Raw genomic sequence first — 21598 nt, forward strand, 5'->3', positions numbered from 1 at the left:
CTGAAGATTCATTTTCATTATGACTTTGCTAGAAATAACTTGTATATAACTGGGAATATATAACATGTTATTGTGCTTTTAAAAGAAAGAAAAGACAAAGACAGAGCAAAGATAGTCGGGTAAGTTTGAACCTTATCGGCCAAGGCTGAACTTCTTACAAAATCTATCTTTGTGGCTCTGTCAGAGGTCTGAAAGCTTTTAGAGGGGTTGACGGGGGAGAAGAGGATACAAAATGAATCGATACCACCATGAACAAGGTAGCAGAGCTATTACAGGGGTTTGGGAAGGTTTATCCCGAATGGGATGAAGGCTTGTGCTGACTACAGCTTCGTTGAAGGCAAATCTGGCTTGAGCAGAGTTTTGGCTTTTGTTTGTTTGTTTGAGTGTCCTTAATTCTGTCTTCTCTTCCTCCTTTTATAGACGACTTCAGCTTGGGTTCCTGTAGCAATAGCGGTTGCCCGAATGCGGTTTGGTGATGACTCACTAGCTTTTTTACATGAATGCCACCAATAAAGTACTTTATTGGGCTGTGTAGTGACTGAATAACCTACCCCCTGTGGTCTTTGAGCAGGTAAGCAGGTGGCCTTTGTAACTTGTGCCCAGCCGAAAGCCTCTTTCCTGCCTCCTAAGTTTTCCTCTGGGCTTTGGGTTTGGGCCGACTTTCTCTCTGGCCCAAAGTTCAGATTTTATCCCAAACAGTGCCCCCTTCAATTGATGTTAAGGTTGGGATCCCAAGCGCCAACATTAATTGAATAACAGCATGCGTGCCCTTTGAGCTTCTTGCGACCTTTAAACTGCCTTCTGGTTCTCTATAAATTCTGGCTTTGGAAACCCTTTTCAAATCATCACCTCTTCTTCATTTTGGTCTTCACCCTTCATCCACCTTGAATCCTTCCGTCTCCTCACTGAGAAATGGGTTCCTCAGGTTTTGAGTGGAGTTTCCTGAAACTCCCCTTTCGTGAGAAAAAAAGAAAGTTTTCACCTGATGATTGCTACCTCCAACACCTTTGGTCGATCATCCCTCTACCTCCAACACCCTTGGTCAGGAGGTCTCCTCTTGATGACTGATCTTCCCACAACTTGTGGTGATAAGTCGGGCTTCATCATCATACATGGTGAAGATCTTGTGGGAGGGTCCTCTACCAAGCTCATGTTGGCCGCACAACCCGATCACCTGATTGGGTTCAACCAAGAAGATAGCGGGAAACCAGTTGAAGACACCAACACTTTCAGAGAGGATCAAATGTAATACATAAGATTTGGTATCTTGTAATCTCATCAATTTGTCGACATGAAATAAGTATTTTTATCTATTTCTGCATCTCTGCCTTCTTTAAATGTTTGGATGAACAAAATACCGTATGTGAATTTCTAAGGTCCGTCCCAATCTGCTCCCTCTTCGATATAACAATCCCTAACATCCCATAATGTAGGACAATATTTCTTCAAGAATTTTGCATTAATAGGGTGTTTCTGCTCATTGCCTTCGAGGTCTGCTAGATAATATCCTCCTTTGTTCAAAACCCGACTAATAATAAAAGGACCTTCCCATGTCGGGCTCCATTTCCCGAAGCCACGCAGCTGAGCGCCTAGTGGGAGGACCGTTTTCCACGCTAAATCTCCCTCCTTGAAAGACTTTAACTTCACCCTTTTGTTATAAGCTCGGGCAACAGCAATCTTTCCTTCTTGAATCTGGTTCAAGGCTTCAATTCGGGCTGCATCCAGATCTTCAATACCTTGACACATGGCTTCGATATATTCTGCACTATGCAACCCAAATTGGTTTTGAATTCTTACGGAACTGACGTTGATTTCCATAGGAAGCACTGCATCTTGCCCGAAAGTCAAGGCATAAGGAGTCGTGCCTGTCCCCGCTCTTTTAGAAGTCCGGTATGCCCACAACGTGTTCCCTAGCATCTCATGCCACCTTTCTGGACTATCAATCACCATCCTTTTAATAATGTTGACCAAGATCTTGTTGCTAGCCTCTGCTTGCCCATTTGACTGAGGGTAGTATGGACTGGATTGGATCATCTTTATTTTGTACTTGCTTGCAAACTCTTCAACCTCCTTTGAAATAAAAGATGGCCCACGATCCGTTACTATAGTTTCAGGCACCCCATACCTGTGCAGGATCTTGGTCTCAATAAAATTCTTGACCACGGCTGAAGTTATGGATTTTACTGCCGATGCTTCTACCCATTTAGTGAAGTAATCCGTTGCCACAATTATGAAAGTATGTCCCTTACTAGAGGCCGGATAAATCTGCCCGATGAAGTCCATTGCCCATCCTCGGAACGGCCAAGGCTTGACCACTGGATTGAGAGGTACTGATGGTACGTGCTGGAGAGGTCCATGTCTCTGACATTCTTCACATCCGCGAGCATATGACTTACAATCTTTTTCCATGTCGGGCCAGAAATAACCATACCTTCTGAGTAGCCATCTCATCTTTGTTCCCGCTTGATGTGCTCCACATATTCCCTCATGTACTTCGGCCATTACTCTCATGGATTCCTCTAGGCCTAAGCATTTTAATAGCAACCCATCTGGGGTCTTTCTCAACAGATTTTTTGTCCACAAGACATACTTGGTTGCTTGCTGCCTGTTCTTCTTAGTTGTGGGTGAAGAATGATCTTTCAGATACTGAGTAATAGGTGTCCTCCAATCTTCCACCTCGGTCTCTAGAACCATTACATCCAGACTGAACCTCCAATCTAAGATAGAGGGAAGGTTTCTTGTTTGGATCTCAACATCAACACCATACCTCCTTTCTTGCGTTGGCACTCCTGAAGCTAGTAGCGCCATTTCATTGGCTGCCAAGTTAGATCCCCTAGGAATGTGATTGACTGATATCTCAGACTCCCACAAACTTAGCAGTTGTGTTGCTGCCATATAGTACCCTGCCATAGTGATATGTCTGCATTTGAACTCGCCATTTAGTTGATTTATCACTAACTCTGAATCACCAAAGATCTCTACTTCAGTTGCCCCCAAGTCCATCAGGATTTCCAGGCCGATAATCAATGCCTCATACTCCGCCCGATTATTGGTATTTTCTTGATAATCAAGTAGGAAGGAATAGTAATGATAAACCCCTTGAGGGTTTATAATCACAATTCCAGCTCCTGCTGCCTTCTGAGTGTAGGATCCATCGAAATATAGCTTCCAAGGTGTAATCCAAAGACCTGCTACTCTCCTTATCTCTTGCTGGATCCAATCTTCTTTGCCCGAAACATCACTTCTTGGTGGGATCCATACATTAGCAACTTCTAAACTTCCCGGGATATTGATTTCCTCGCTTTGAAACTCCTGATGTTCGGTCAGGAAGTCAGCAATTGCCTGGCCTTTGACTGCCCTCTGGGGTATGTACTGAAAACTGAATTCTGATAATGCTAGAATCCACTTCCCAATCCTCCCTGCTAGCATAGGTCTTGACAACATATACTTTATCACATCTGTTTTGGCGATAATGTGCACATGACAAGGTAGCATGTAATGCCTTAACTTGCTGGCAGTAAAATATAGAGCCAAACACAGTTTTTCCACCGGAGAATATCTTGTTTCTACCTCGGTCAGAATTCTGCTCAGGTAATACACAGCCTGCTCTTTTCCTCCTTCATTATTCTGGGCTAGTAGACTCCCAATTGATCTTTCCGATGCAGAAATATATAGTTTCAATGGCTTTCCCCTTTGAGGTGGCACCAGCACTGGTGGGGAAGTTAAGTAAGCCTTGATGCTATCGAATGCCTGCTGGTGGGTTGGCCCCCACTCAAAATTCTCCCTATCCTTCAATCTTAGTAGCGGAGTTAGTGGCTGGATTTTGCCCGCCAAATTGGCAATGAATCTCCTTAAGAAGTTGATTTTACCTAGCAATCTCTGAAGCTGTACTTTGTTGGTAGGTGGAAGTGACTCTAATATTGCCCGAGACTTATTTTTGTCCACCTCCACACCTCTCTGATGCACCAAGAATCCCAAAAAATTGCCCGCTCTTACTCCAAAAGCGTATTTCTTTGGATTCATCTTCAACTTGTGGATCCGCATCCTCATCAATGCTTGCTTGAGGTCCACGAGATGCTGCTCTTCTGTCTTAGATTTCACCACAATGTCATCGATATACACCTCTATGCTTTGGCCAATTAAATCATGAAAAATGGCATTCATTGCCCTTTGATACGTGGCGCCTGCATTTTTGAACCCGAATGGCATGACCAGATATTCATATGCCCCCACATGACCAGGACATCTAAAAGCTGTCTTATGAATATCCTCTGGCGCCATCTTTATTTGATTGTAACCGGCATTTCCATCCATAAACGATAAAACTTTATGCTTTGCTACAGCATCTATTGATAAGTCAGCCATGGGCATGGGATATTCATCCTTTGGTGTGGCGCTATTAATATTCCTATAATCAACACAACACCGTACTGCTTTTGTTATAGCTTTTAAAACGGGTACAATGTTGGCTAGCCACTCTACATATTTGGCTGGTCTAATAAAGCCAGCTTTCACCAGTCTTTCAATTTCTTCTTTGACTTTTTCTTCTATCTCCTTTGACATCCTTCGTGGTGCCTGCTTGACAGGTTTATATCCTTCCTTGATGGGCATTCTATGTTCCACCAAGGCTGGGTCTAATCCTGGCATCTCGGTGTAATGCCAAGCAAAACAATCTTTGAATTCTTGCAAAAGAGAGATAATCTTGGCCCGATCCTCAATCCTTAATAAACCGCTGATTTGAATTGGTCTCGGATCCTCTTCTGTGCCTAGATCAATAACTTCCAATGGATCCTGGACTTCTGGAGGTGGCTTATCAGGTTCTGCACACAAAAATTCAACTAACTCCGGGTTCTCGGGAAGACCGTCTGGCTCGTCTATATCGTAGACGCATTCGGCCATTTGAATGGCCTTATCTAACTCCTCTGTGCAAGATTCTTCCTCATTTTCAGGCTGGCTGGTAGAAACTTTCCCCTGCCACTCCTGCTCTTCTTTATCCAAGAGCTTTTCTTCCTGTCTTCTTCCCTTTCCATACACCAACAGTCTTTTAATCAGGGATCTGACTGCCATGACCTGATCTTTCTTCTTTTGTTCGATCATTGATGGTATAGAGAGTTTGGTATAAGACAGGGTCTCTCCCACTCCTCCTTGGTAAGGAGCATCCCTTGTTCTAGAAGCTTTCGGGCCGTCACCTTGGTAGGGCGGCCGTTCTCATCAGCTCCTAAACATTTCAAAATTCCCACGTTGGGATTGTAGAAATTTGCTTCTGCAACATTAGCTGAGGGGAGGAACGGCCGTGATTCGGCCTCTACCAATTCCCAAAAGCTTGATCCTTCAGTACTTGCCTCGTGGTATACAGCCACTTGTTGATGAAGAGTAGAAGGTATGGCTAAACTTTGATGAATCCAATCTCTTCCAAGTAGGGCCCCGTAAGTGGAAGTGCAGTCTACTACAAAGAACGCCAACATTATTTTCTTGGACCCCAGATCTACCTCCAAAGGTAATATCCCATGAGTCCTGGTGATGGCACCTGAAAAGCTCGAGACTGTAAGGTTTGTGGGAATAAGATCTTCAGTGCTTCTCCCCATCCTCTTCATCTGCTTGGCTGGCAATATGTTAACAGCCGCTCCTCCATCAATCAAAATTCTTTTGAAAGGTACACCTTCCAGATGAGCTGAAACGTATATAGGCTTCAGGTGGTTGGCCAACGAAATACTTGGGCGGCTGAACACCATTTTATCTGTGTAAATCCGTAGGGGACCACCTTTAGGTACTTTTGAAGATTCAACCTTGCCTGAGTCTTCCTCTGTAACTACCTCCACATTGACGTGAGCCATCATCTGCTCAGTTGTTAAATAATCACCTTCCATGGTAGCGGGCTGGTCAGGCCTGGCGCCAAACATGGCGGATAATACATACGTCATGTTGACGTGGAAGTTGCTAGGTTCGAGCAAGTCCTCCTTCTTGCTCCCAATGTGATCCATGAACTCGTCTAACCAGGCCATTGCATCGGCTGGTAGTAAGGGCTGTGGTATCCCTTCCTGTTGTGGTTGATTCATGTCTTCGTACAGCACTTGCTTTGGAACTTCACCAAACGGATCTAAAGGCAGAAAGGTTGGTCTCCTCTCAGATGCAACAATTTCCTCATGGGTGGGCCCTGGCCTCCAACCAGGTGTTGGCATCATAGTCAGATCTTCCTGAGCCCTTCTTAAGATCCTATACTTGCCAGGATGTTGGCTTTGTGGCACATGATTCCCCATACCCTCCGTCTTGCCGTTGGCCCTTTCTACTTCCTTCTTACTTCGCCAACGAAGCTGACTACTACTTCCAGATATTGCCCTTTCTGGCTTTTGATTTTTTGAGGCTTCAGAGGTGATGGGGGTCATCAGGGAATTCATGTAGGCTTTGTGCTGCCTTTGAACCCTTCTGACCATGGATGCTCCCATTGGTCTGGTGGGCTGCCCATCTTTTCCAACTACATACCATTTCCGCCCACGATATGCAGGAGTTGCTTTCTTAACAGGATTAGCTATCCCATCAGTTCTTCTGACTTCCTTCCCCTTTTGGCCATTTTGAAGCTGCTCTGTACTTCTTTGGAGTTTGGCTTCCATGTCCTCTGCCTTGTCAGAAACTTCATAGTTTCGAAACTCGTCAGAAACTTCATAGTTTCGAAATACTTCTGACAACGCCTTGGGTTGGGAATCACCTCCTAAACGTTGAAAAACGCTTCGGGAAGTATTTTTTCTTGTTGCCTGCTTAAGCCTTTCGCGGGCTTCTCTTTTAATTAACTCGTGATCAATAAGGACTCCAGCTGGGGGAATCTCGAGTTCACATTCACACTGGCATTTACTGCACATAACCAGCCCTTTGATTATGGCAGCCTTTGGGTACTCGGATGGTTTGCCTATCCCTTCCGTAGGTCGTTTGGCTAGTTTCCCTTCTTCTTCTTCCCTTATAATTTTCCCTTTTCCTTTCTCTGCCCAGGTCATGTTGAGCATGTTTACCGGGGCTTCAGAAAAGGGCAACACAGGGTTGACTATGACTACCTCATCTGGTTGGGTAGTCCTGTGTCTTTCTCCTTTGGGAGGAGCCAAACCTGTCTCATTTCTAGAGCCTAGGGAGGCTTCATTCAGTCTCTGTAGCATTTGAAACAATGTATTCTGTAAATCTTCTGGCATGTTTATCTTTATCTTCAGATCAGTGAATCCCACCGGGCGTGCCAAAACTATGTTCGTCGCAAGAATCTCCTGGCGGACGAGCACACAACTCCCCTGGGAGAATGGCGTCGGTTGAGGGTATCTGTCGTACTTCTGCTTTCTTCTCGGGCTCGCTCGGGCAAGCCTTTGTCGGGCAGATCTTGGTCGGGCAATTCTGAAAGAGAAGGACAGAGTTAATTTGAAAGGGTGCCTTTGTGGGGCTTTAGATGTAGGCCTTAAGGCTCACAATCAAGATTAACTTTGTCGTGCTCAGGCGTGCCACTGCCATCTTCAGTATGGCAGATGTTGAATGGGTGTTAAGCTTTGATTGAATATGTATACGCCCGAGAAACCAAGTTAGATATAACAGGTGCCTTTATGAGGCCTTAGGTATAGGCCTTGAGGCTTCCTGTCAAACTAAACCAGCGCTTGGATGTATCATATTTGGTCTTTTATGGTTGCCAGAGTCTTATCACTATTATACTTTTGATTATCTGAGTCCAAGAGGTAGGACGAACCCAAATGAGTGCCTTTGTAGGGCCTTAGGTATAGGCCTTGAGGCTTCCCATCAGAGTTAATCCTTATACTCGGACCAACTAGACCACAACATGAAATGAAGCTAAATAGATGCCTTCGTGGGGCCTTAGGTGTAGGCCTTGAGGCTTTCTATCAGAATTCACTCCCTGCTTAAGCCTTTTCTACGAATCAAGATATAATAGCAACAAAACGGAGAAATAGATTGATTACTTGCGCCCCAAGTAACTTCGGACTTCTCGCTTATCAAGGATTGTCGTGGATGGGTTGAGTCCACATAGAGTTCTTTTTTATGCCTTGAGGCCAAGGACTTTTAAACTGATCTTTAAATTACACGCCCGCCGGGCTTAAGACTTAGATCTGATTTGAACTCTGACACGATTCAGATCGGATCCAAGTGCTGAAGATTCATTTTCATTATGACTTTGCTAGAAATAACTTGTATATAACTGGGAATATATAACATGTTATTGTGCTTTTAAAAGAAAGAAAAGACAAAGACAGAGCAAAGATAGTTGGGTAAGTTTGAACCTTATCGGCCAAGGCTGAACTTCTTACAAAATCTATCTTTGTGGCTCTGTCAAAGGTCTGAAAGCTTTTAAAGGGGTTGACGGGGGAGAAGAGGATACAAAATGAATCGATACCACCATGAACAAGGTAGCAGAGCTATTACAGGGGTTTGGGAAGGTTTATCCCGAATGGGATGAAGGCTTGTGCTGACTACAGCTTCGTTGAAGGCAAATCTGGCTTGAGCAGAGTTTTGGCTTTTGTTTGTTTGTTTGAGTGTCCTTAATTCTGTCTTCTCTTCCTCCTTTTATAGACGACTTCAGCTTGGGTTCCTGTAGCAATAGCGGTTGCCCGAATGCGGTTTGGTGATGACTCACTAGCTTTTTTACATGAATGCCACCAATAAAGTACTTTATTGGGCTGTGTAGTGACTGAATAACCTACCCCCTGTGGTCTTTGAGCAGGTAAGCAGGTGGCCTTTGTAACTTGTGCCCAGCCGAAAGCCTCTTTCCTGCCTCCTAAGTTTTCCTCTGGGCTTTGGGTTTGGGCCGACTTTCTCTCTGGCCCAAAGTTCAGATTTTATCCCAAACAGGGTCAGTCTAATATACTTCAACAAATTAAAGAAATCAACAGTCACAATGCGCCCTTACTGCCTCCTCATCCTCGCCTTCGTCCTCCTTCCTCTGGTGGCTGCTAATGTGCACCCACGGGGCGGTTGGCAGCCCATAAAGAACATCAGCGACCTTCATGTGAAAGAGATCGCAGAGTTTGCGGTGTTGGAGTACAACAAGCATGCCCAAGGACAGAACAAGTTGGCGTTTGAGAGTGTAGTCCAGGGTGACAGCCAGGTAGTGGCAGGCATCAACTACCGGCTAGTCATTTCTGCCAAGAATGAGTCGGTAGTTGATCCCGCTGTTGCCACGCCCACCAGTGATTATGAGGGCATTGTGTGGGAGAAGGCTTGGGAGCATTTTAGGCAGTTGATTTCATTTCATCAATTGTTAAAACCTAACTAGGTTTCGGAGAATACGATCATTTTCATATTTTAATTGTTGTCTTTATGCAATCATGTACTATGGACTCTGGATTGCTTGAAGTTTATCATCTTGCACTATAACAAAGAAATGGATGGAAGATTTTATCTTTAGTTCTTAATTTTCTTAATATTTTTTGGGCTTTGTTATTATTTTTCTGTCGATTAGGGTTATATAATTTTTTAGATTATATGTGAGAACCACAAACCAAATGCAAAAAATTTTAAAAAAAAAAAAAAAACCAACATTTGAACACCATTATAGAATTATAACTACACTTTTAAGTTTATGATACTTATAATAAACAATTAATGTAAAAGTACTAATATATTATATTGTTCCTAGAAGAACCAAAAAGCAAAATTAAAATGAGGAATTGAGTGTCAATTTGAGATTAATCTCTATCTTTGCAAATGTAGTAAAACGCACTCCATTAGCAATCCAATCGTCCCCTTAAGCAGCTCACAGCTCTTTTTCATGAGGTTCGTGATGTAGCAATATACAACCAAGAAGAGGAGAAAAATGACAATGCCAAAGAAGAGCAGCATAATTAATCTTTATTTTTTTTTGCAAAGGAGATGGGCTTGGAGATGTAGAGGGAGGCATCCTCATTTTCATTTTAATGAGACAGCCTCATTTTAAGTATACTATTACTTTCATATCAACTTGTGGTTATAATTATTATATATACCTTATAAGGGTAGCTATAATTATACATAGGTTGCATGCTATGATTATTTTTCCAAATTTCTCAATCAAATGTAGGAAATTGACCCATTATGGACAGTATTTACCAAGATAAGACAAGTCCTTATCTAACCTTCCATTTTGACAACCATATTTATGTATTTGATATATTATGATTAAAACGAAGAATAAAATTAATGAAAATGAGGATCTCTCAACCAAAAGCAACAAAATCACACTGCACACAAGTTGCTAATGGCGGAATTACTTTGACACGAATTGCTTAATAAAGAGAATTGCAATAAGCAAATCTGATTAGACGTTAATTAATATGGTCTGAACGATACAAGAGTCCCTGATTTATTAGGAGAAGCTACATCACAAAATTAAGACAAAACTTAATGCTAATGAGTATAACTTCAAAGTAGACCTGGTAATTTCTTACACGACTTGTTAATACGACACAAAAACGACATGTGGGTTAAATGTGTATTATTGTATTATTCATTCTATATAAGTTAAAAAAAAATCAAGTTTTATTTATTTATTTATTTTTATTATAAGAGTTTCTTATTATCATTTTTGGGCTAAATTTTACTAGACTTGTTGTCCAAAATTCAAATCAACTAGTATAGTGTTAGTATAGGCAAAAAGATAGACTTTCAACTTTAGAGTCAACGACCTAACAAAGTTTTTTTTTCTCTCTTATATTATCATACTTATAAATGTTTTATCCTCTTAAAAGTGAGATTAAAACAATATAAAAACAGTTAAAAAAATAAAAATATCAAAGTAATTTAAAAATATCAAACACATTAAAAATATTATATTAATTTATTTACAAGTGTGAATACTAATGTTTTTCCATAGGCACTTATTTTGGAGTACGTAATACTTGAAAGACAAATGTGTTTCTAGGTTTTGAAGTAATATTTATGAGACAATGTGGTATGTGTATACTAATATAGTATTATGTTTTTATTTGATTATTTATTGGTTTAAAATATATTTTCTTTAACAGGTAAGGAGACGGTCATATTACTTGGTAATATTAACGGGTCGAGTTTGGGTCAGTCATATTACCCAATCATTTTAAAGGGTGTTACTTGACATGACCGATTAAGATATCGGGTATGACACAAAAAGGACACGAAACTAAAAAACACGACATAAATGGCAAGTCTAGTTCAAAGCATATCAACAAATATAATTAAAATCGATATATTAAATATAGTGTGGAAAATAAAGAGCCTTCAAGTATCAGCAAAAGTGATCACATACTGCATCTGCATCGTATACGTAATCTTCCAAATACACATCCAACAACCACATATATGTAAAGAATACCTAGCATAACTCTAATTCAATGGTTTTAACAACCACATATATATAAAGAATACATGGCGTAATCTTCCACTTGGCATTGTAGAGTACAAAAAGACCTGGCATAACTCTAATTCAATGGCTTCAAGATCCAAAAAAAACAACCACCAAGAAAGCCAAGAGAACTCGGAGGAAGCAGGTGAGGCTGGTTCTAGGCTGAATGAATCTTAGCATCAAAAGTAGTGTCATGAAAGCCAAGAGAACTTGGAAGAGTATGCCATGTCAGACACCATTGTTGCCATTCATGCTTTGGGAGAAGCCTGAAAAGAGATCATTGTATCTATAAAAGAATTGAAGAATTCAATCTCAAACCAAGCGAGAAGATGAACTAAAATGACTGCGCACAGAACCCTGAAGGAATCATTCTATGCTACCATAAAGGGTTCTGAGAAGGGACCATCCTTCGTAACCCATAAAGATATCATTACCATGCTTGAAAAAGGATCTACATAAGAGCTCTAAAGACTAGAAGTATGTTCCTCAATTGCCATACCCAATCAGTCTCTTTCACAAGCCATATCCTAAAAACTATGAAACTCCTAACTTCCTTCTCTTTGATGAAGGAAAGGTAACCTAATAGAGCAGATAAGCTGCTTCATCAATGCTCTAGGTTCCTATGTCAGTGACCATAACCTCTGTATTAAGGAGTTGTTAATGAGGGTTACTGATTGGGCCCTCACTTGGTACACAATACTTGCACCATGTTCTATTCAAGCTTGGGAAGACTTGGCAAGCAAGTTCTGTAAAAAATATTTCCAGCATGAACATAGGGTTAATACAACCCAATTCAACAACACATGCCAAAAACATAGGGAAAACCCTGTAAGTTTTGTCTGCCACTTCTAGGACCTTGCCCTTGATTGCTACAATGCAAAAGATGAGGAACCCTTATGAAAATTTGCATCAGTAACATTGTCCCAACCTACAGGCTATATCTCGAGAATATTGGCATAAGCCAATTCTCAAAGCTCTTGAGTAGTAAGAAAAACCATTATGTCGGTAAACCAATTATTGGAAGGTCTTGGGAGGCTGAAAAGAAGGAAACTCATCAATCGTTAACCTTGGATGACAAGCCTGACTACAATCCAGGAAAGAGAAAGGAAATGAACGGAAACTGAGAAACTAACCTGCCACTGTCATGTAGCAATAAAGAGTTTCATGTCATCCTCAATACCATGTTCGTAGATGGAATCATTAAGCAACCAAGACCCTCCAAGGATCATTCTAGAGAAGATAGGAAAGATCCAAAGGTACTGCTGCTACCATCAATATGTGGGACATCCTTATGTTGCTTGTCAAACTTTGAGAAGGATTATCTATGAAAAAATCAACGAAAGAACACTAAAGTTGCCTTGTAAGAAGCAAGTCATTGTTACTAACCCTTTAACGAAGTGTAGAAAGAAGGAAGTAGTGGCAGTGATAACGTGCTCTGATGATGATGACGCATATCACCCATGGAAGAACAATCCTAAGCCGCCAAAAGCTATTTGGGAATCTTCTAAGAACATGCATGGAAAAAACCTACTAGAGCAAGCACCCCAAACCCCAAAGCTATGACACACCATGACCCTAAGCCTAAGGATGGGAAGATGAAGATGGAAGCATCATGGACCTAGATTCTAGATTTGGCAACAAAGTCTTCACCATTGAGATGCTAGAAGAATATTACGGGACAATGATCACTCTACCCCTATAGAGGCCCTTATCAACTTAATTATGGGAAAACATGTTACAGATACATGTATCTATAAAGGATCTCGAAGAAAATCAAAAGGTAGAGAACATGCTAGACTCGCTGACCTTAAGATATGAGTGACCACCCTCGAAGATGTCATCCCATGTTCCAATGAGCCAACAGTCTAGACGGCGCCTACTCAGACCTCAATAAAAACCATTGATCTGAGCCTAAACACATAACCCCAACGAACTATTCTTAAAATGTGACGCATGAAGCATTGAAAAGCTTAGGACCTTCACCCGATTGAATGCTAAAGAACAAAGCCATTTTCCATAATCAAACAAGAACACTTAGGAATGATGCAAAAGATAAAGAAAGCAACATGTAGGGAGTCTTGAGCGTGTTTGGATCAAAACCTAAACTTTGGGCTCAAGAAAGGAGCTGGCCCGAAAGGAGGCCCAAAGGGAAGATAGCCGAAGCCCAGTCGAAGCCCAGAAGGCAGAAAGGGCCTTTTCTGACTAGGTGCAGCTCATGAAGACCACTTGCTTACCTACCCAAAAGCCAAGTGGTATAGACTGATCAGCTATACAGCCCATAAAGTACTTTATGATGGCAGTCCATGTAAAAAAGCCGATGAGTCATCACCCTCAAACCGCATTCGGGCAAGGCCGCTGCTACAGGAGCCAAGCCAAGTTGTCTATATAAGAAGAATGAGAAACCAGGAATAAGGACACTCAATCAAACAAACAAATGCAAGCACAAACTCTGCTCAAAACCAGATTTGCCTTCAAAACAAAGCTGTAGTCAGCCTTCATCCCCCTCGGGATAACCCTCTCTTCAACCCTTTGTAATAGCTCTGCTACCTTGTTCAACCTTGCTGTAGTATCGATTCATCTTTTGTAATCTCTCTCTCTCCCTCTAAACTTTCAGACCTTTGACAAAACTACAAAGATAGGAACCTGCAAGACGAGCAACCTTACCCGATAAGGTTTAACCTTGCCCGACCTTCTTTGCTTTGTTTTTGTCTTTTCAATATGTTGTATACCTCCAGTTATATGCAAGTTATTTCTAGCAATATGACTATTAAAAGGCTTTCTTAGTACTTGAATCCGATTTGAATATATCGTCAGTGTTCAAACCAGATCCAAGTTCTAAGCCCTCGGGCATGTAAATCTGATCAGTTAAAAGTCCTTGGCCTTAAGGCAAAAAAAAGAACCTTATGTGGACTTAACCCATCCACGACAGTCCTTGATAAACGAGAAATCCGAAGTTACTTGGGGCGCAAGTAATCAACCTACCCTCTAGTTTTCTTTCTATTATATCATGATTACCATAGAAAGCTTGAGCATGGAATGGATTCTAATGGAAAGCCTCAAGGCCTACACCTAAGGCCCCACAAAGGCATCCATTTGGATTCATTCCGTTCAGCAATCTAAAGAGTCTGAGTATAGGAATGAACTCTGATAGGAAGCCTCAAGGCCTACATCTAAGGCCCCACAAAGGCACCTATTTGGGTTCATTCTACTTCTTGGACTCGGGTAATCAGAAGTATAATAGTTAGAAAACTCCGGCAATCACGAGAACAAATATGATGTGTTCAAGCATCGGTTTAGTTATTTATGGGAAGCCTCAAGGCCTACACCTAAGGCCCCACAAGGCACCTGTTATAACTAACACGGTTTCTTGGATACATACATACATGCAACTAAAGCAATATCCATTTTACATCTGCCATGCTAAAGATGGCAGTGGCACGCCTGAGCACCTAAATGTTAACCTTGATAGGAAGCCTCAAGGCCTATATCTAAGGCCCCACAAAGGCACCTCTCAAAGTTAATGTTGTCCTTCTCTTTCAGCCTTGCCCAACGAGTATTTCCCGACGAGACTTGCCCAACAACGCCCGACAGCGAAGCAGAAGCCAGACAGCAGCCCTCAACCGGCGCCAACCTCCAAGGGAGCTGTGTGCTCGTCGGCCAGGAGACATCCCCGACGGAAATTCCTGACGCGAACATAGTTTTGACACGCCCGGTGGGATCTCAAACTTCTTAATCTTGCATGTCCAGAAAGAATCCGAATGAAGGTCTTCTACAAATGGCAGATCAATCAGAAAACCCTTCCTCCCCATCAGGACAGGTGGTCCTAGAAAGCCCAACCGCATCTAAGAGATCGGAAGGAAAGGGAACTAATGAAGAACTACAGGCTACAATGATCCAAGTGCTAAAAAGCATGGAGAAAATCTCCTTGGAAACCAAGGGAAAAGTGAGTAGGCTCTGTACACTAACAGGGAATCTACAGAGAAGACTGGATTTGGAGTTCTCTACTCCAAAATGGGCTCAGATGAGTGGGATGAGCCAAGTAGTTATGAGAAATGAACCAGTCACTCCCTTATTCCCACTACTAGAAGAAGAAAAAGATAGGGGGAAGAAAAAGGTAGCTCCTGAAGGAAGTCAACCGGTGATAGAGCCAGTTCTGGAGAAGAAGCTTCCCAGCTTCCCAATATTATCATTCAATAATAGGAAGCCAAGCGAGCAAGAGAGAACGAGGTACGGAATGCCAGCTACGATGGGCGAAACTAGCGGAAGGGAAGGCTCTAGTACTGCAGATAAACCCCCACCTTATCGACCACCCCCGTTGGTGAATAAAGGTGGAGGAACTAGTTGGAGGAAGCCCGAACCAAGGAGGGAAGCAAGTGCGGGCAATGACCTGAGCCCAAAAATCGAACCTGCTCTCTTTGGTCATAATGATATTCTAGCTACTCAGCAGCTGAGGGAGGAACTAGCTGAGTTGAGAATGGTGGTGGCTCAACATGCTCAACCACGAGCTCGCCCAGTATTCAGGATTACTTATCAAAAGCCTTATCCTGAATATGTTGACGAGTTAAATCCATTCCCTCTCAACTTCAAAATGCCCGCATTCCCAATATTCACAGGTGAAGATAGCAGCGTGTCCTCCAGAGACCACATTTTCAAATTCTCTAATCATTGCGTGGCATATGAGGACAACCCAAACTACAAGTTGAGGTTGTTTGGGAATTCATTAGCAGGGTTAGCATCTCAGTGGTACTCTCTATTACCCCCTAACTCTATCGCCAACTGGGGGCAAATGGAGATGGCCTTTCATGAACAATTCTACAGAATTGAGCCAGAATTGACTATCAACGACCTTGTTGAAGTCAAGCAATACGATCATGAATCTACTGAGGACTTCATGATGAGGTTCAGGAGAACAAGGATGAGATGCCAATTCCCCGTCAACCAAGCACAGCTCATATCGATTGCTCAAAGGGCTTTGAAATTACCTTTGAGGAAAAGATTTTATGATGCACAGTTTAATGAGCTACAAGAATTGGTGATTGTTGCCACGAAGTATGAGAGGCTGTTGCAAGAAGAGCAACAAGTGAAGCACACTTCCAAAGTTCCTCTTTTCTACAAAAATAAGGCTGCAATTCATCGGGTGGAAGTGGGAGAAGCCAGGCCAGAGCATGAGGGTGGCCGTGATGAAGAGGATGTAGACGTGTGTGCCGTTAAGATGACCACACCTTTCAAACCATTGATGGTAAAGAGGCTAGTCCAACCTGTCAAGGATCAGAAGGTCGTAATGAACGATGGTGGTTTTGTCCCCATAAAGCCACCCAAGTACCAGAGCTATTCGTTCGATCTATCCAAGACACCTGAGATCTATGAGGAACTGGTACGGGCAAGAGTGATCTTGCCCGATAATACTAAAAAAATGCCCAAGCCGGAAGAACTCAAGGGGAAAAAGTATTGTAAGGTGCACTATACCTTCAACCATTCCATAGTTAATTATGTCCAGTTTAGGGACTGGATACAAGATCTTATAGTGAAGAGAAAGCTGTTGCTTGATTCGCCCCAAGCCAGTATGATGGTAGATACTAACCCTTTCCCTGAGGCTCCTATCAATATGATCGACCTCATTTTACAAGAGGCAGGGTCACCATTTGGTATTGCAGGGAAAGAGAAGGGCCCATGTTGTCCCAGCACCTTTGCATGAATAAAGTGCCATAAAGGGGGATCAAGGGACCAAGATCAGGTCCTAAGATTGGTGTTAGCAAGGGCAAAAAAAGAAAGAGGATTAAGGGGGGGCAAAGAATTGCCCAAAGTCAATACGAGCAATACCAAATAGCAGAGCAGGAAGCAAATTACATGTTCATTCCAATAAAAAAAGAGTTACAAATCATCCTATTCTAAAAAATTTACATCTTCACATAGGGTGATTATTCGAGAATGATATGTTTTCATAATGGCAAATATCCTACTGGGTTCGGTCAAAACAGTATGGTTATTTACAAGTTGAGACCGGGCACGCTCTAGCTCCGAATTTGACTTCTCCACTCCCTCAATTTGATTTTCAAGGGTATCCAGAAGAGTCGCTTGTTCTGCTTTAAGAGCAACCAATTGCTCCTCCAGCTGTTGGATTTTAGAAGTAACAACTCTGACCCTTTCTTTTGTCTGCAAGCTTTCTTCCATCAACCGATCAACTTGGGTAGAGGTGCTTGATTCTTTCTCCATGAAGCATTTTGCCCGATTAGCCTGTCTGTCCGCTCTCTGGTATTGTTCCCTAAGGGCTCTCAGGTTCTCAAAGAAAGATAGAAAAGAATCATGTTGAGGTTTTGATAGCCGACCGGCTTTGAAAGACTCAGTTATGATCTTTTCAAAATCACAAAGAGCTTTGAGGCTGAATGAAGCGGTGAAATCTTTCTTTGCCCATTCCTGAAGGACTTGCTGTTACTCTGAAGAAATGGGGGTAGCTGAAGATTGTTTTGAAGATTTCAACTGTGTCTCAAGCCGTCCAAGTGCTTCGAACAGTCTGGGCAACTTAGCAGGGCTTGGAGGTGCGAAAGAATGAGGATCTTGCACTACAGCTTCCTCTAATGAGGGAATGCCCATTGAGGGGGCAAGTTCTGCCTGCCCGATCGGCTGCTCAATTCCAGAAGGGGGAGTCGCAGTACCTCCAGAAGATGAGTGAGGATGGGAGCTCTTTGATTTGCGGACCATATGGGGGGGAGAAGTTTCTCTTGGAGCTTGTTGCAGAAAGCCAGTCAAGACAATTTGAACATGGTTTGAAGCGAAAGAAGATTTGGAGAGATAAAATGTACCTGACTCAGCCCTGGGGTTTCACCAGAAAGAGGACTAATTCCTGGTTGGCGGGAAGATTCCTCACCACCAGCAGGAGAGTGATGAGCTGCACCTGAACCTGTACCAGTGCCCTAGAGGTACCCAGAGATAGCAGTAATTGTCAGTAAATAGAGCATAAGAGAAAGAACAAAGAAGAGAATACTCTCATACCTTAGTTTGGTCTTGAGGAGGAGAAAGAGGTTTATCAACTGTCGGGCAAGCAAATACCCGCGAAATTCCTACCTCTGAAGCTACAGGGATTTCAGGGACTATGGGTTCGTTATCTGAAACCACTATTGAAAGGGGTGGCTCATATACTGGAAAAGGCTGTGGAGAACATGAGTAAAAGTTAGTTGGGAAGCAATGTGCAGAAGTTCAATATGGAATATGTGACTCACCAAGTTACTGTCCTCATCCACGAAGTGCAACATAACTCATGTGGATGGATCGAATTGAGAAGAGGGGGTTGTATCCAGAGCAGTAGAAAAAGTTATAGACCTCAGAGAAGGGCCATGACAAGGCAAGGAAGCAGATGCTCCGGCCTAAAAATATTCAGACATTAGGTCCAAAAGTTGGAAAGTTATCCAAGAATTAGAAGAGAAGAAAAATCACCTCTGAAGGGTCGACCTAGGAAGGAGGTAGGCTTGTCTCTCGGGCAAATTGTGGAGAGGCTTCGGGCGGAGAGAGCTTTTAGATTTAGAGTTATATGAGAGCAAGAAGAGGCCTAAAGAAAAATATATAAATCATACCTCAAGTTCTCTGAGGGCAGTATTTTGCAGTTCTTCGGCCTTTTTGAGCATTGCGGCTCTTAATGGTTCTTCCTTAGAAGCAAGGATTGGTCTTTTAGATGCTTGGGGTCCTGTTTGCCAGTAAAGGAGACAATTAGATAAAGGGGAAAGGTAACAGTTAGATGAAGAAAAACAGAAACTCACTTAAGGATTGTTGCTTCTTTCTGCCTGCCTCAGGAACTGGAGCAGATGGGGATGATGACTTAGGAGGAGCGGTAGTTCTTGCTCTCTTACTTTTTCTAGCAAGAGTTGGTCAGATGGTTTTGGGTAGAGGTACTAGATCAGGATCTGAAGTCTTAGTCACAGCCGCTTTTTTTCGCTTAGGTGCTTTGATAAGAGCTTCAGATGTTTCTTCAGCTCCTGAATCCCCGAAGGATTCTGAAACATCTGCACCCTCCCCAGCTTCTTGTCTCCCGCCCTCTGCAGCAGCTCCATGAAGAATTGCAGCATCAGCAGAATCATCTTCAGATTCAATAACTTCCGATTCAACATCCGCTGGAGCTGCAGAATTCAATAAAGGTCAGGATAAAACGACTCCAGAAGGGAAGCAGAATCAAATTGAAAGAGAAGTACCTATCAGAAGTAACCGATTCTTCTCTTGAATCATCTCCTTCCAATTTTCAAGTTCACCCGAGCCAGGATATGACTTAAGTGAAAGTTAGTTGAAAAGGCGATCGTGGGTTTCTTTCAAATCTCCTTCATACTTCTTAGTCCATTTGTCTTCCCACCAAGAAGAGAAGGGCGATGTGCACTCAAAATTGAGAATGATGGACTTTCGGGCCGCTTGACTCATTACGTCAAAACTGCGTCGGGCAGCTCGGAATGTCACTTCAAGGGGAGTTGGTAACCGGAATGAAGTGCCACAATGGACAGAGTCGAAGAACGGGACAGGAATGGCCTGTCTAAATCCTAACTGCCTGCTGCAGAAGTTAGGATGGTACACTTCCAAGCCTCGGTCATATCTATTGCCCCGAACTCCCCAGGCCAGGTCTCTCGATTGAATGCAACTAATAAATTTCTCCCTGCAAAAGGGAGTAGCATCCTCGCCGAAGGCATCTTGAAAGACTTGGTCAGAAAACCAAGGATATCTTCTTAGGACCGACGCACCCCATTCTAAATCTGACCGAGTCCTGCAAACTCTGAAGAAATAGAAGCAGGCAAAAGTGGAATGATCTATAGGGGCAGCTTTAGCCAGGATTCGGGCAGGGGCCACACCCTCAGGGAACTCCAGATTAGCAGCCCGAAATTCCGAAAAGTACCATTGAAGCCAAGTTTGTATCATCCATATTGGTCCATTCAAGTTGGTCTCAAATGGCTCACCTTGAGTCATTTCAAAAAGAAGATGATAAAGATGGGAAAGAAGGAATGGACCTGTAGCTACGTCATCAAAGTTGTGGAGAGCTTCTACTAAGGGGATCCATTCAACCCTCACCCCTTTAGATTTGTTTGGGAAGATGTGCTTGTTGAGCCAGTACAAGAGAAAATACATGTGCTCCTGATCTTTATCAACCTGAGGTGAGCCCACTCCGAAATTCCCTTTTACGAAGGGGATGAATCCTTTGAAGGAGGTCCTATAACTCTTGAAAGTTGCAGAGTTATAGTTCAAAGAGAGAAAGGCAGCAGATGAACTGGAACTTCCAATAGAAGAGGACTGAACCCAGTCTTGAGTGACGTCCATTATCCTGCCCGAGGGCCTTAAACCGAAAACTTGAGCCATGTCAAGAATGGTGGGAGACATGGGGCCCATACAAAAGTCAAAGGTATTCGTGCCCGAATTCCAGAAGAGGATGGCAGAAACAAGCAGTTCGGGCTTGGGAATAATAGAGGTCTTCGAAAGCATGATTAACTCATAAATCCCATTATTCATCCATTTCCTCTTAAAAGTAGGCTCTAAATCATCAATCCATTGAGCCCAGGCAAGATCATTCATTAGAGGAAAGCCTCAACGATATGATGACCATTTGGAGGAAGAGATGCCCGACCTAGCTGAGTAGGGATTTGGGGAAAACCAGTTATCTCTAGGCATGTTGCTCTCCACCACTGAAGGGACCCGAGAAATCCAGGCGGGACCCAATGATTGTACCCCATGCACCTCAAAGAAAAGCTCGGAATGCAGACCTGCCCGAGGGCGATGCAGCCCATTAAGTAGACGACGCAGAGTGGCGATTCCTTCGCCAAATTCGTAAGAAGGTTGAGATTGGCTAGATTCCGCAGTCATTTGAGGAAGTTCGAGAAGGGAATACCAGGGAAGATGACGAGGGCTAAACCTTAGAGAAGGATTTCTTGCTGTGAATACAGGGGATCGAGGAGTTCAACCGCAAGGGGTTCGTGGGTTTTATAAAAGAGCTTTTTCAATCAATATTGGCGCCTGGAATTCCAGGCTAAATATTGATTGAAGGGGGCACTGTTTGGATCAAAACCTAAACTTTGGGCTCAAGAAAGGAGCTGGCCCGAAAGGAGGCCCAAAGGGAAGATAGCCGAAGCCCAGTCGAAGCCCAGAAGGCAGAAAGGGCCTTTTCTGACTAGGTGCAGCTCATGAAGACCACTTGCTTACCTACCCAAAGGCCAAGTGGTATAGACTGATCAGCTATACAGCCCATCAAGTACTTTATGATGGCAGTCCATGTAAAAAAGCCGATGAGTCATCACCCTTAAACCG

The 21598-nt window shown here is 42.9% G+C and overlaps 2 protein-coding genes across 2 annotated transcripts; one reads left to right on the forward strand and one right to left on the reverse strand.

Moving 5' to 3' along the window:
• The first annotated feature begins 8833 nt into the window (after positions 1-8833).
• Positions 8834-9381, forward strand: LOC126614521 (cysteine proteinase inhibitor 1-like). The gene has a single exon (XM_050282190.1). The coding sequence runs from the start codon at positions 8873-8875 to the stop codon at positions 9248-9250; it is 378 nt and encodes a 125-aa protein (XP_050138147.1). The 5' UTR covers positions 8834-8872; the 3' UTR covers positions 9251-9381.
• A 10216-nt stretch (positions 9382-19597) lies between these two features.
• Positions 19598-20869, reverse strand: LOC126617026 (uncharacterized). The gene has a single exon (XM_050285108.1). The coding sequence runs from the start codon at positions 20867-20869 to the stop codon at positions 19598-19600; it is 1272 nt and encodes a 423-aa protein (XP_050141065.1).
• Positions 20870-21598: the final 729 nt, after the last annotated feature.

This window comes from Malus sylvestris, chromosome 3 (assembly GCF_916048215.2).
Source record: "Malus sylvestris chromosome 3, drMalSylv7.2, whole genome shotgun sequence".
NCBI classification, from domain to species: domain Eukaryota; kingdom Viridiplantae; phylum Streptophyta; class Magnoliopsida; order Rosales; family Rosaceae; genus Malus; species Malus sylvestris.

What these genes read in the sequence shown, in the direction of transcription:
- LOC126617026 (XM_050285108.1), bottom strand. Translation starts at nt 20,869, where the DNA reads ATGAATGATCTTGCCTGGGCTCAATGGATTGATGATTTAGAGCCTACT.
- LOC126614521 (XM_050282190.1), top strand. Translation starts at nt 8,873, where the DNA reads ATGCGCCCTTACTGCCTCCTCATCCTCGCCTTCGTCCTCCTTCCTCTG.